Source organism: Nanorana parkeri, unplaced genomic scaffold (assembly GCF_000935625.1).
Source record: "Nanorana parkeri isolate BGI_ZX_2015 unplaced genomic scaffold, ASM93562v1 scaffold454, whole genome shotgun sequence".
In the NCBI taxonomy this organism is placed as follows: domain Eukaryota; kingdom Metazoa; phylum Chordata; class Amphibia; order Anura; family Dicroglossidae; genus Nanorana; species Nanorana parkeri.
This window is the reverse complement of record NW_017306722.1, coordinates 691,020-705,116: the sequence shown is the minus strand read 5'-3', so window position 1 is coordinate 705,116 and position 14,097 is coordinate 691,020. Positions and strand designations below refer to the sequence as shown.

At 45.8% G+C, this 14,097-nt stretch overlaps 1 protein-coding gene across 2 annotated transcripts in view; it reads right to left on the bottom strand.

Moving 5' to 3' along the window:
* The window catches only part of FAM185A (family with sequence similarity 185 member A), a 43,689-nt gene extending 43,153 nt beyond the window's left edge, over positions 1-536 (bottom strand). The window contains exon 1 of one of the 2 annotated variants that reach the window (XM_018560430.1): positions 100-536. In XM_018560430.1, the coding sequence (XP_018415932.1) occupies positions 100-478 (379 nt within the window). In that variant the 5' untranslated portion in view covers positions 479-536. The remainder of the gene's footprint in view (positions 1-99) is intronic. The other variant, XM_018560431.1, reaches the window with a different exon arrangement.
* Between the last annotated feature and the right edge of the window lie 13,561 nt (positions 537-14,097).

Below are 14,097 nucleotides of genomic sequence, written 5' to 3'. Positions count from 1 at the left end.
ACTTTTACATATATGTGCAGGCTCATGGCTCTAACCCTGCACGTCTTATCACATGCTCGGACTACACAGGGAACATTCATTGACGGGCCCGGGACATACCGAAGCGTATCGGAGTGGTGACCTCCACACAGCTGCGGCTGTCTATGTTCTGGGAGGTGATCCGCACCTGCCTGGACTCCTCGTCGTATCTGACTTCAATGTTGTCCAGGTCCAGCCCCCGGTGCTCATTGCGGTCCACCCCGCTCACCTGGACGAACACTCGGTCAGCGTCCGGGTAGGTGAGCGGGTCCTGCGGTCTAACCCGCACATCACATGGCAGCTTGACCCTCAAGCTGCTCAGAGGGTTGACGATCAGAGTCCACTGCTTGAGGGGCTTATTGCGAGCCACCCCGGTACTCTTGTGCCTGCAGGCTGTTCTACCAGTGCCTCCCAACAACCAGCACCAAAGGCGGCTGCGGGACACCAGAGACACCATCATTGCCTTATAACAGCCATGCAGCTTCTTCTCTCTGCTGAGCTGCAGCGCGGGGGCTGCCGGGAGTTGTAGTGAAAATAGCAGTTCTGTTCAAGGGTCGGAAGGAGGAAGAAACTACATTTCCCAGAATCCCCGAGCACAGATACTAGGCGTGCTCAGTCTGTCGTGTGTTTACTTGGTTTGGTTGATCCTACACTGTACGTCAGCTCTATGTACTGTACTATGTACTATGCACTATGCTGGTAAACATGTTTTTCTGCTGTCTGTGTGCAATGATCTATCCGCAGGGCAATTTATGTGCACCAACGATGACAACATTACATTCTTTAGTGGTCGTTAGTGTGTGCCAAGAACGCATGAAAACTTCTACTGCTGGAAGCAAAGTCAGTAATGGGACGTTGTGCAGAAATTATATTTGGGCCCCTATTATAACTGTCTTTATGACAATGAGCTTGGGTTTGATCCCAACTTGAGCTCATCTGAAACTGAAAGGCAGCCAGGCCAAGCACCAGCATCCCAGGGCTGTGTTTACCTGCATCTGCCGGACGGGTAATGCCCTGGCTGCAGCTGATCATGCAGGAACTGACAGCTTCCGGGTGCAGACTAACTCATGTCTGGACTGAACATAAGCTCATCCCTAATGACAAGTAACATGCAACATAATAACAAAATTGGTTCCCTTTAGCAACAAGGAAATCCCAAAGTGGAGCTGTCTAATTAGTAATTAGTAACATGTAAATTCTATCACAAATAATTTTAATTGAGTAGAAAAATAGAAACCACACAGAACAAACATTAAAATCTTAAAACCTCAAAAGCTTCCCTGCAACAGCTTTGTGTGCATATATGAATGGTGGCAAAGATTATAGTTACACCTCATGGGCGGCGAGCAACCAGTAATAGATGGATCAGACACTAGAAGTGTATCGAATATTGATGTATCCTTACTTCAAAAGATCCTTACACACTCACTCCATGTGGTGTTTCTTTGTAACAGTCCAAACAGGTTCCACAGCCGGATTGGTGATTTCTCATCAACCTCCCTGGATCATGGAGGTAGAAAGTATCAGTTTGGTGATTGTTGGATAGTAGCAGTTAAGGAAGCACTTCAGATTATTTAGAAGATCAGTAGTCACCCCATAGGATCCCTAGGTGTTTGTAAGCAATTTCAAGTTGTCACACTCGTACCTGATATCTGACGGGTAGCCACACCAGGTGACACCCAGCCTGGGGACACCTCTGCCTCTTCATTCTTTCATTCCTGTATTGTCCTTATGGTTAACTTCTTCTATTAAAGTTGTATAGTTGAAGTTACAGAATTGTACCTGCTGTTTCTTTATTTTAGGTCTCCCTTCAAGACACAGAAACAACTACTACCAGAAGATTACACACTGCTTTGATCTAATGGGCACCTTTAAAAAAAATGACTGGAAGCTGAAAGTTGTATGAAAATATGGCAACTTCAGTCAAGCTGTTATCTCTCCTCCATCCCTTTGTTGTGACTTTAAAGGAGAACTATGGGGTCAGTGTTTTTCCCAATAGTTCTCCTTAGGGTAACGGGAGGACACAAACTAGCGTCCTCCCGTTACCCTAAGCTCAGTATACCGCGAGCTACAGCTCGCGGTATACTGAGACGCCGCAGCCGGAGCGGATCCCGACTTAGATGACGGAATCCGCCCAGCTGTGTGAGTGACAGCTGGCTCTGCCTATCTAGAGGCAGAGCCACCTGTACCCGCCCCCTCCCCTGTCCGTTCCGCCAGTCAGCGCTGGCAGATCGGAGCGGGGAGAGGGGAATCCAGCCCCTGTCACAGCAGAGAGCCGTGACAGGATCGAGAGGTGAGCGAACCCGGTATGTGTTCGCTCACCTCCCGATCTACTGAGCCGACCTGTGACAGTCTCATTGTCACAGGTCGGCTAGAACTATGAGGTGAGTGAAAAGCACTCACCTCATAGTTCTCCTTTAAGTTTATTGGGGGTAATGTCACCTACTTTTGTGGGACAGTGCAGTATACTGGTGGTATAGTACAACTACATGGTGCTCAAGACCTGAAAGACTGAGCAGATGATATCACTCAGCAAGAATGTAGACTACACTAACCCATATTGTCTAGCACATCAAATAATGCCATGGAATCTGCAGCCATCATCATCTCCTCTAATTCTCCACCCTCTTCATTTTGAGCCCCCACCAGCCCTGTAAAGTGAGCCCCCCCCTCATATACTGCCACAATCAGACCCTCCTTCCCCCATTGGATAGCTCCCCTTAAATTCATCAAGCAAAGATATACATACAATAATGTGCGAGCTGAAGAAACAATCAAATATAAACAGTGAAATATACAACAATGATTATAGGCTGAACTCAAACCACATAACATACACAGTGAAATAAAGTCCAAAAATAATCAAACGATGCGTTGCAGATAACGAATCCAAGCAATGCGATGCAACGTGTGCAAGCAAAGATATCACTTATTATTATACAGGATTTATATAGCGCCAACAGTTTGCGCAGCGCTTTACAATATAAGGAGGACATTACACTCACAATACAAATCAAGACAAGATGGTAAGGAGGGCCCTGCCCCTGAGGGCTTACAATCTAAAAGGGAGGGAGAAGTGATACATGAGGAGGTAGCTGTGTGGGGATGAATTGTTTGAGAACTTACCCCAATAAATGTCCCCCTCACACACTGGCAAAGAAGAATCCCCACAACAGAAGATATTAACACAGACAACCAATGCAAAGGGTCAAGGTTGGAAAAGTTGGAATAATTTATTTAGGCCCACTGACATGGGATTGTGGCGGTCCCGGTGTTTTTCCTCTTGTTTTCCCTGTTTTTTCTTTCAATTAAATTTAGGTACTGTCCCTTTAAGATGTTAACTGACAAATTTCGGCGGGAAAAGGACAGGTTTCGGCTGGAAAATCGGGCTTGTGTCTCTTCTTTTTTTATCCAACCTTTCCTACATGTCAGTGCCTTATCAATCGACCAAGATCTTAATAAGGAAAAAAACAACAAAAAAGCGCCAGAGAGGACTGCTCAACCAGTACAAACCAATGTACACATGAATAAAATTAGAATCAAAGTCTGTTTGGAAATTGATGATTGAATTAAAAATTGGTGAATGAGTAAATAAAAAACACGTTTAGTGTGCATGTTCTCCTCAATCTTCCGAATTGACCATCCAAAACATTTCTAATCCATCGGGGATGATGATTACTCTTAGCATGTAGATAAGAGTTTCCCGCTGTGGGTTTGAAGTGGGTTTTAGAAATTATTGTGCCTGTCTGGTCAAATGTCAATTCGAGGTCTAAGAAGACCAAAGATTTATCATCCACTGTATATGTAAAATCTAGATGGAAGGGATTGTTTTTACAGAAGTCTACAAAAGATAGTAGTTCTTCTTTGTTCCCATCCCAGATTATGATGATATCATCAATATATCTAGCATACAACACCAGTTTGGACCCAAAGGGGTTGTTGCGCCAGATGTGTGACTCTTCCCAAAGCCCCATCAGTAGATTCGCATAGCTGGGGGCAAAGCTGGCCCCCATGGCTGTGCCTTTTAGCTGTATATAAAAGGAGTCTAAGAAGGTAAAATAATTGTGGGTCAGGACAAACTCTATTGCTTCCAGAATAAAATTGGCCTGTTTAGAATTGAAAAGGCCTGACGAGGACATAAAATGTTGGACAGCTCTGAGTCCAAAAGTGTGTTCGATGGAAGTGTAGAGTGAGGCGACATCTAGGGATGCCCACAAGTATCCTTCTTTCCATTTATATTCTTTCAATATCTCTAGAATATGCCCAGAGTCCCTAACGTATGAAGGGAGTAATCCCACTAGGGGCTGTAGAAACCAGTCGATATAGTTGGCTAGGTTATAGGTCAGGCTGTCCATGCCTGCTATGATGGGCCTCCCTGGTGGTCTTGTCTTAATAAGCATTCATATAGTCTGGATATTGCACCCTTCTTATGATTGGACTTTGCAACCATATTCACTAACGGAGTATTAGTAACATTAAGATTTCGGGAGCGTCTCTGACATTCCATAGCATGCCTTAATTTTAGGTATTTAAAAAATTGAGCATTGGGTAGTTGAAACTCTTCCTTCAAACTTTCAAAGGATTTCAAATTACCCTCTTCAAATAACTGATGTACAAATTGCAGTCCTCTATATCTCCAGCTCTCAAAGTCTAACAATTTCTGCAGTTCTGGCAAAAAAGAGTTAAACCATATCAGATTAACCGGGGTAATACCTTCGTATTTAATTATTGATTTCATCAATTGCCAGACTTTAGCCATCATAGACAGTGTTGGGTATTCGGAGCAAGACGAAATAGTACCTGCTTCTAACTGAGAGAGAAGAGGGTATTTAGATGATAGAGACAGCAAAATTGCTTGGACTGGATCTTCACCGCAAATATTACCCCATCCTAGCATCTGTTGTGATGCTACAAAGTATAGTCTTGGGTGAGGTATAGCTATACCCCCATTTTCCTTGGCCTTCTGTAACGTATTCAGTTTTATTCGAGAATGTTTTCTCTTCCAGATTAATTGCCTAAAAAGAGTATCTATTTTAGCAAACCATTTCAAATTAATCCAAATTGGTGAGTTATGCAGAACATATAATAGTTGTGGCGCCCACACCATTTTGATCAAGTTTGCCCTCCCTATAACCGTAAGGGGAAGTTTACACCAACTTGTACTTTTTTGCTTAAACCTTAACAGTAGAGGTTTAATATTAAGAATTGGATAGTCTCTTCTAGAAGTTTCTGGACCGTTAGCCCAGGAGCCTATAAAAAGGTCGGCATGAAGGAGAGTGTTTACTCGGCTGGACTCTTTCACAGCAAGCTCCCGCCCACAAGCAATTAAGTATATTTGTTGCAGGCTCATTTACGTGGTCTGTCACTCTTTAAAAGAGGGGACCTATTGTTGGATGGTTATTTATAATATTGCTCGAGTCGTAGTGGCTGGGCAATTGTTTATGGTTGTTTTTAAGTGCAAGTTACAGTAATCAGTTTGAGTTTAATAAAGTTGAAAAGGTTTTTAATATGGTAACCAATAAAGGGGCCGCGGCCAGTTTAATCCACAATGGGTGTTATGAGTATTATTATTTTTTATGTTGCATAATATAAGTATGTTTATTGAAAGGGTATCGCCTACATTCCCATATCCCTATGGCAATTGCTGCCAAGGCGATTTTGTTCTAGGGGGGCAGGGGTTTGGCAATGGGCAGAGGCTGGACTGCGCTGTCAGTGGCTCTGTCTGGCCTCCTGCCCACCTTACTGGTGTCAGTGGTTGCCAGGAGCTCGGCGTGACGTAAGATATAGCATCCCACTCAGCTCTAGGCAACCGGTGACGTCAGTGAGCTGGGGACGACGCCAGACAGAATGTCACAGATTGCTAAGACGTGCTTCAGCGACCAGGAAAATGTTTACTTTTAATGAGTTGACTGTTGTCTTTCTGGTAGAAGTGAGGCGCAGGACTGGCATGGCGGGTGTCAGCATGGAGAGCGGAGCACGATCAGCAAACATCCGTTCACTGATAGCATTTCATCACTTCCGCTTCCTGAGCTATCATTCCCCAACCACTGTGTCCATGGAAGAAGCTCATTAAGCATGAACTGTGCTTGATCAGTTTCATTGGGGTCCATAGGTCTAACAGATCCCTAATGCCTTCTGAAAGCGAACCTATCACATACATCGTGCTATCCTATAGGGGGCTCCTAATCCCCATATGTGAAAGCAATGAGGTTACGTGTAAAAAAAAAAAAGTTTCAAGAACTCTCACCTATTTTTTACAGCTGGTTCACATAACTCCCACAGTGTATGTTGCGTTTGATCCCACACTTTTGTGTGCAGTAGAAACTGAGATAGACTTCTCTTCATTCCCAACCATGATCTGCAAAGGAGATGCGGAACTGTCAGTCAAGAGACCATTTCCTTTGCGGATCATGTTGGGAATGAAGAGGAGTCTGTATCTCAGTTTCTAACTGCACACAGAAACATGGGATAATGCACAACATACACTGTGGGAGTTAGGTGACTGAGCTGTAAAAATAAGACAAGGTGAGGCTTCTTCTTTAAAAAAGTGAAATTAAAAAAAAAAGTTAAAGTGCTCCTCGCCCCCACGGTCAACTCTGACCATTTGAGGACTTGAGTTGCATAAGCAAACTGACAACCTTGACAGTTGGCATGCCTCCAAAGTAACTGGTTTGGGAGACATCAGAGCCAGCTGTCACTCGCGCAGCTGGGCTGATCCCGTCATCTACGTCGGGATCCGCTCCGGCGTCTTAGTATACCACGAGCTATAGCTCGCGGTATACTGAGCTTAGGGTAACGGGAGGACGCTAGTTTGTGTCCTCCTGTTACCCTAAGGAGAACTATGGGGAAAAACACTGACACCATAGTTCTCCTTTAAGGGTCAGCTCACACCAGCCTCAGTGCATCCCAGCACGATTCGCTGTTGGAACGCACTGGAGCGCATCCCGGCCTGCTTCAGGGGCGGGAGGGGGCGTGGTGGTACATTGAAGTGAATGGCACCACAGCCCCCCACCCACAGTGCGATTGCCCGCACCAGAACGTGTGGCAAAACAATGCCTCCGTTCCGGTCCAGTGCACTGGCAAAAAATGCTGCAGGCAAAAGCAGATCAGCTTGTTTCCATTGAGGTCTATAGGGCAAAACGAGCTGTTCAGGGCGACAAAAGAAGCTCAGGGAGTAATTCAAGCGATAGGCGTATTTGTACATGCGATTCAGCGCGTTTGTGTGAGCGGCCCCCATAAGAATGTATGGGGTTTACAATGCATGCCGGGATGCATTGTAAACCCCATAAGATATTTAGTTTAATTTCCTCCACAGAGCATTTTATTTTCACAATCTAAAAGCAAGCAGTAGAGGCGACTTCTTATAGCGGAGAATGCTGCCTATATGGCGCCCTCGCCTCTCCCTCAGGGTCTGTGCACGCTCCCATTCTATATCCGCCCTGATACCTTCCCAGGCACAGATTGAGTTTAGACACGCCCACCTGTCACCTCATTGGCCAGTCTGAGCACGTCATGACACCTACAGAGGGGCGGAAGAAATGCCTCTCTGTTACCATGGAGCAGGACGCTAGCTCAGCCGTAAGGGATCCCCGAACCCTGATATGCGGCTGAGACCATAGCGTGGGATGAACTCCTGACCGCCCTGATTGCTAACACTGAACACCTCGGTGCGCTGCTGCTTCCAGACGGTGACTGAATCAAAGCCGGGTACCGCACTTTATCTGATTTATTCTCTAAAAGAGTCTGCTTAGTTCAACTAATGCTGCCCATCCATTTCTAACCATGTGTTCCGACCCTGTGAAATGTTAGATACCTCAGTGTTAGTGAACAATGGATCGTGCTGGCACAGATTAGTGACAGCCAAAAGTAAATCTGTGTGTTCTTTATACGATCCAGTTGCTATTGTTTCTGTTCCCAATGGGTGGAGAGGGGTGGCAATAGGTAATTTGTGATCTACCCATCGATTGCGCCATGTGATGGATAGATTGCAAGCCTCTGTCAGAAATCATTGTCACATCTCAGATCTTACAGTAGAGGAGCATTAGGCATTACAGAGCCCAGGGAAGTCCTAAGTTCCTCCTTGGCTCTGATGTGTCATATGACCTAGGGGAGACCTGGAAGAACTTTCATCACTCTCCTGGGCGCTGCATCTGAGGTGTGGTGAGTGAAATTTACACAGGGAGGGGAGAATTTGTGCTGTGGATAACTACAGGTTAGGGGGTAGATTTTTGTACTGGAAGGGGGATATTTTTGCTTGTGGGGGGAGATGTGTGTTAGTTACTTCTGACCTCCTTACTGTTCATTAAATGCTACTGACCTCTGTACTGAGCGTTACTTACTCCTGACCTCTGCACTCTGCGTTATACACTAGTGACCTCTGTACTCTGCATTATATACTACTGACCTCTGCACTCCATGTTATATACTACTGACCTCTGTACTGAGGATTACTTTCTCCTGACCTCTGCACTCTGCGTTATATACTACTAACCACTGTACTCCATGTTATATACTACTGACCTCTGTACTGTGCATTATATACTATTGACCTCTGTACTGACCATTACTTTCTCCTTGCACTCTTAATTATATACTACTGACTTCTGCACTCTGCGTTATATACTACTGACCTCTGCACTCCATGTTATATACTACTGACCCCTGTACTGAGCATTATATACTACTGACCTCTGTACTCACCATTACTTACTCCTAACCTCGGCACTCTGCGTTATATACTACAAACCACTGTACTCCATGTTATATACTACTGACCTCTGTACTGTGCATTATATACTACTGACCTCTGCACAGTGCATCATATACCAATGACACCTGCACTCCATGTTATATACTACTGACGTCTGTACTGTGCATTATATACTATTGATGCGGCACTCCATCTTATATACTACTGACGCTGCACTCCATCTTATATACTATTGACCTCTGTAATATGCATTATATACTACTGACACTCTGTGTTACATACTACTAACCTCTGCACTCTGTGTTACATACTACTGACCTCTGTACTGTGAGTTACATAGTTCTGACCCCCTGCACTTTGTGTTATATACTACTGACCTCTTTACTGTGCATTAAATTCTAACTCCTGTACTCTACATTATTTACTAATAACATCTGCACTCTGTATTATATACTACTGACCTCTGAACTCTGCATTACATACTACTGAACTCAGCACTCTGCATCACATACTCCTGACCCCTGCACTTTGCATTACATACTACTGACCTCTGTACTGTGTTACATGCTACTGACCTATTCATTATATACTATTGACTCCTGACCTTTGCATCACATATTACTGACCTCTGCACTGTGTTACATACTACTGATGTCTGCATTATATACTATTGACCTCTATACTGTGCATTGCATACTACTGACCTCTGCACTGTGGGGAGTTCCTGACATAAAAAATTTAGCGACCATAGGAATATCTAAATACAATGATTTACAGCTTGCTTTTAGCTGTATAAATTAATTGTGTTTTTACAAATCACGTACATGATACATTAAAGAGACAATGGGGGGGGGGATTTATGAAAACTGGAGCAAATAGAATCTAGAGCAGTTGTCCATAGTAACCAATAAGCTTTTCTTTTGAGTTGTTTCAGTTAACCTTTGAAAATGAAAGAGAGAAGCTGATTGGTTGCCATGGGCAGCTGCTCCTGATTCCGCCTGCTCCAGTTTTGATAAATTGCCCTCAACGTGCTTACCCTTCAGCAGAATTAGTAGCACTCTAGTACTTGTGACTAATCGTGGGGAGACATAGCACCCTGATTGATTGAAGCGTGAACCCCAGGTGACAGCTGCAGCAGTCTGCAAGTCATTATGCACATTACCCTTTGCATCATAAAGGCTTGAGTGCTAAGACAACCGGATGGAATAGTCAGTATCTGTGTAAATTAGGGATGCACCGATACCGATACTAGTATCGGTATCGGTGCCGATAGCGAGTATTTGGGTGAGTACTTGTACTCGCCCAAATGCTCCAATACCTAGCACAAGTACTTCCTGTATCAGGAAACCGGGCAGCGCATCATTACACGCTGCCCGGTTTCCTGATTGGCCAGGAAACGGCTCCATGCTCTCACTTGTGATGAGAGAGCATGGAGCCGACTTCCCGGCCAATCAGGAAGCCGGGTAGCGTGCAATGACGCAGCACACGGCATTCTGATTGGCTGGGAAGCCGGCGTCATGCTCCCTCGTCATCTCATGAATCATAATATTAAGAAAGTGACCTTAACGCATTAGTTTGTATTGCTTTAGAAAAAATTTGACCTGTCCCTTTAAGAAAAAGTATCGGTATTTGGTATCTGCGAGTACTTGATCAAAAGCATCGGTACTCGTACTCGGTCTTAAAAAAGTGGTATCGGTGCATCCCTAGTGTAAATTTAGGTATACTGTAAAATAGCTTTCATATGGAGTACAACACTAAAAAATAAATACAGGAAGAGATTTAAAGACTCACTCCCTGCACTATTAAAAACAAACTATAAATGTCTTCAAAGTATGTATGATATTAAAATTGTAACAGAGTTTGATGAAAGAAACTTGCCAGAGGTCAGTGTGTTTATATATTCATACATGCTTGTTGCCACAGCAACCATTGCAAGCTTCCATTTTTTGGCAATTAACAGAATGATCAGATTAACAATGACCCTCGGAGAACTCCAGGCAAAGAAATCTGCTTTCATGTATGAGCTAACATTTCTGTGTTGTGGTTAAAACCCAGACTAGACAGAAGAGAGGAACTAGAGTTTAGAAAATGTGCAGGTTCGGGTCTGCATGTAACCACGTGTAACTGCGTGCAGCCGCATCCTCCCAAAGGAAAGTACTGGCTGCTGCACGCAATTATGCGCAGCCCCTGTCCCTTGCAGAATCGGGTCTCTGCATGGGTGTGCACACCGTACATACATGCATGCCCTTGCGAATGAGCACTTAAGATGCCCATACACTGGTAGAATTTTGGCCAGTATTTAATGTACCGGCTAAAATTCGCACAATGTGGGGCTGTCGGCTCCCTTTCAGCCGCCATTCCTCGATCAGCTTATCAAAGGAGTCAGCTGGAAAATATTTGTGTGATCAGAGTTGGCAGATAATGAGCTGCCCGCTCTGAACGGTATTCTGATTCTGACAGGTCCCGGCGGCACCTGTCAGAATACAAAGGTAAACAGTGGGATTCCTCGATCGACACGCTGTTAGTGTTGATGGAGGAATCGGGTCGATCTTTTTCGTTCAAACGGAATTAAACGGAAAAAAATTATAGGTGTATGGCCAGCCTTAAAGGAGAACTATGAGGTGAGTCCTTTTCACACTCCGATCCTCCAGCGCTGACTGGCGGAACACACGGGGGAGGGGGCGGGTACAGCTGGCTCTGCCTCTAGATAGGCAGAGCCAGCTGTCACTCACGCAGCTGGGCGGATCCAGACATAATTGTCGGGATCCGCTGCGGCGTCTCAGTATACCGCGAGCTGTAGCCCACGGTATACTGCGGCATCTCAGTATACCGCAAGCTACAGCTGAGCTACACTGAGCTTAGGGTGACGGGAGGGCACTAGTTTGTGTCCTCCCGTTACCCTAAGGAGAACTATGGGGAAAAGCCCTAACCCCGTAGTTCTCCTTTAAGCACTCTCTTATACTTAACCTCCTCCTCCCCCCATCATTAATCCCCAGAGAAACCACTTTCCTCTCAACACTTTAAGAGATAGTGTCACTTTACCCTAAATGGGTCAAATAAAGCCCCCTATTTACCCGTAAAGTGCTCCTACCTCTTTCACTGCTGGCCCAGAATACTTAGAAGGAATCTATTAAAACTGGAGCAGACAAAATCTGGAGCAGCAACCAATCAGCCTCTCCCTTTAATTTTCAGATCTTAACGGAACAAACCAAAGAGAGAAGCTGATTGGCTGCCCTGGGCAATTGCTCCAGATTTTGTCTGCTCCAGTTTTGATAAATTCCCCCCTAAGTGTTTCTGAGTATGGGAAAGCACCTGACCCCTTTCCATAATGCAGTGTTCAGGCCTATCAGCCATTTTCTAGACCTGAGCACTGTCATATGACAGTGGGGGTGAGGTCAGGGGCGGACTGGGCCGGGGGGCAGGGTGGCAATTGCCCCCCGGGCCTCTCTGGTGCCTGTATAAACGGCCCCCTCTGGCGCAGCTGCAATCGCTTTTTTTCCTCTATCGGCCGCTCTGCTCCTGCAGCAGCCGAAGAGGAGAAGAAGCTCTTCGGCTGCCTTTGATTAGCCCGTGTAGTGTTCGGGCTCAACGGCAGCTCCCTCCGCCCACTTCTTCTGCCATTGGCTGGAGGAGGCTGCACTCCTACTGCCTGTCTGCTGGGTCCTAAAGGGAGGGCAGCAGGAAGTGGCTGGAATCCCCTGAAAACGTGCAGGCGACCTCACTGCTCCCCCCACCCCCCACCAGGAGAGGAAAAGAAGATGGCACAGCACCTGAAACAGGAGAGAAGAACCATTGTAAGTCCCTTACTGCTGCACTGCTTTACTGACCGCTGCACTGCGTTACTGACCGCTGCACTGCATTACATGCTGACTGATGCACGACTTTACTGACCGCTGCACTGCATTACATGCTGACCGCTGCACTGCATTACATGCTTGCCGCTTACTGCGTTACATGCTGACCGCTGCACTGCATTACATACTGACGGTTGCACTGTGTTACATGCTGACCACTGCACTGCGTAACATAGTGATGGCTGCACTTCGTTACATGCTGACGGCTGCACTGCATTACATGCTGGTCGCTGCACTGCATTACATGCTGGTCGCTGCACTGCTTTACAAACTGACCGCTGGCCTCTGCACTGCATTACATACTGACTGCTGCACTGCGTTACATGCTGACCACTGCACTGCGTTACATGCTGACTTCTGCACCGCATTACATGCTGACTTCTGCACCGCATTACATGCTGACCTCTGCACTGTATTACATGCTGACCTCTGCACTGTGTTACATACTGACAGCGGCACTGCATTACATGCTGACCTCTGCACTGCGTTACATTCTGACCACTGCACTGCGTTACATACTGACCGCTGCACTGCATTACATGTTGACCTCTGCACTGCGTTACATGCTGACTGCTGCACTGCATTATATGCCACTGACTTCTGCACTGTGCATTACACCACTGACCTCTGCACTGTGCATTACACCACTGACCTCTGCACTCTGTGTTATAAACTCTTCACAGAAACAGCAGAAGCGGAGCAAGACTGGGCACGCATGCTGGGTGACAGTCCTAGTTAGTATTATTACACATGATTTTTGAAAGCCTTCAAACCAGGGACGCACTGATACTAGTGTTGGGGAAAGTGCCCTGATACTAAAAACCGATACCGGTGCTTTCATTTTTCAAATTGATTTGGCTGTGTTAGGTCCCACGTTTGCTGGGGACCATGCAGCAGCCTTCTGGGGAACCACATGGTGCCTGCTTACAGCTCTTCGGCCACCCACACATCCCCCATGCTAAGACCCTCCCCACCCCTTCTGAGACCTTCCACACCCCTCCTGAGACCCTCTGACCAAGACATCAGACTGACATCCCAGAGCAGAGCAGCAAAGAGCATGTAGCAATTTAATATACTATTATTCTGCATTGCTGTATAATGTATTGCTGGGATTTATAGTCCTCTATAGCTGATGGTATTATTCTGCATTGCTGTATAATGTGCTGAAATTTGTAGTCCCTATACAGCTTGAAGTCAGTCACAGAACTAAAAGGGGTGCAGCGGTCGCGTGCGTGCACAGAACTGACAATGCATCCCTCCGCTACCAGTGTGCTATAATTTTCCTCAACCCAGAAATGTATCTGCCGCGTCACTGGCAGGTGCGCATGTACATGAAGAAAGGGGGTCATGAAAACATCTGATTCGAATGACGAGGCCCCACCGTAATTGACGTGGTCGACAAAATTTATGGGGTCGAGAAAAATTATAGAACACTGACTTTGGCACTGTCCGGCTCCTCCCACAGCTCACAGCCCAGAAATCCGGCGGCCTACAGTGGGTGAGAGTGCCTAAGTA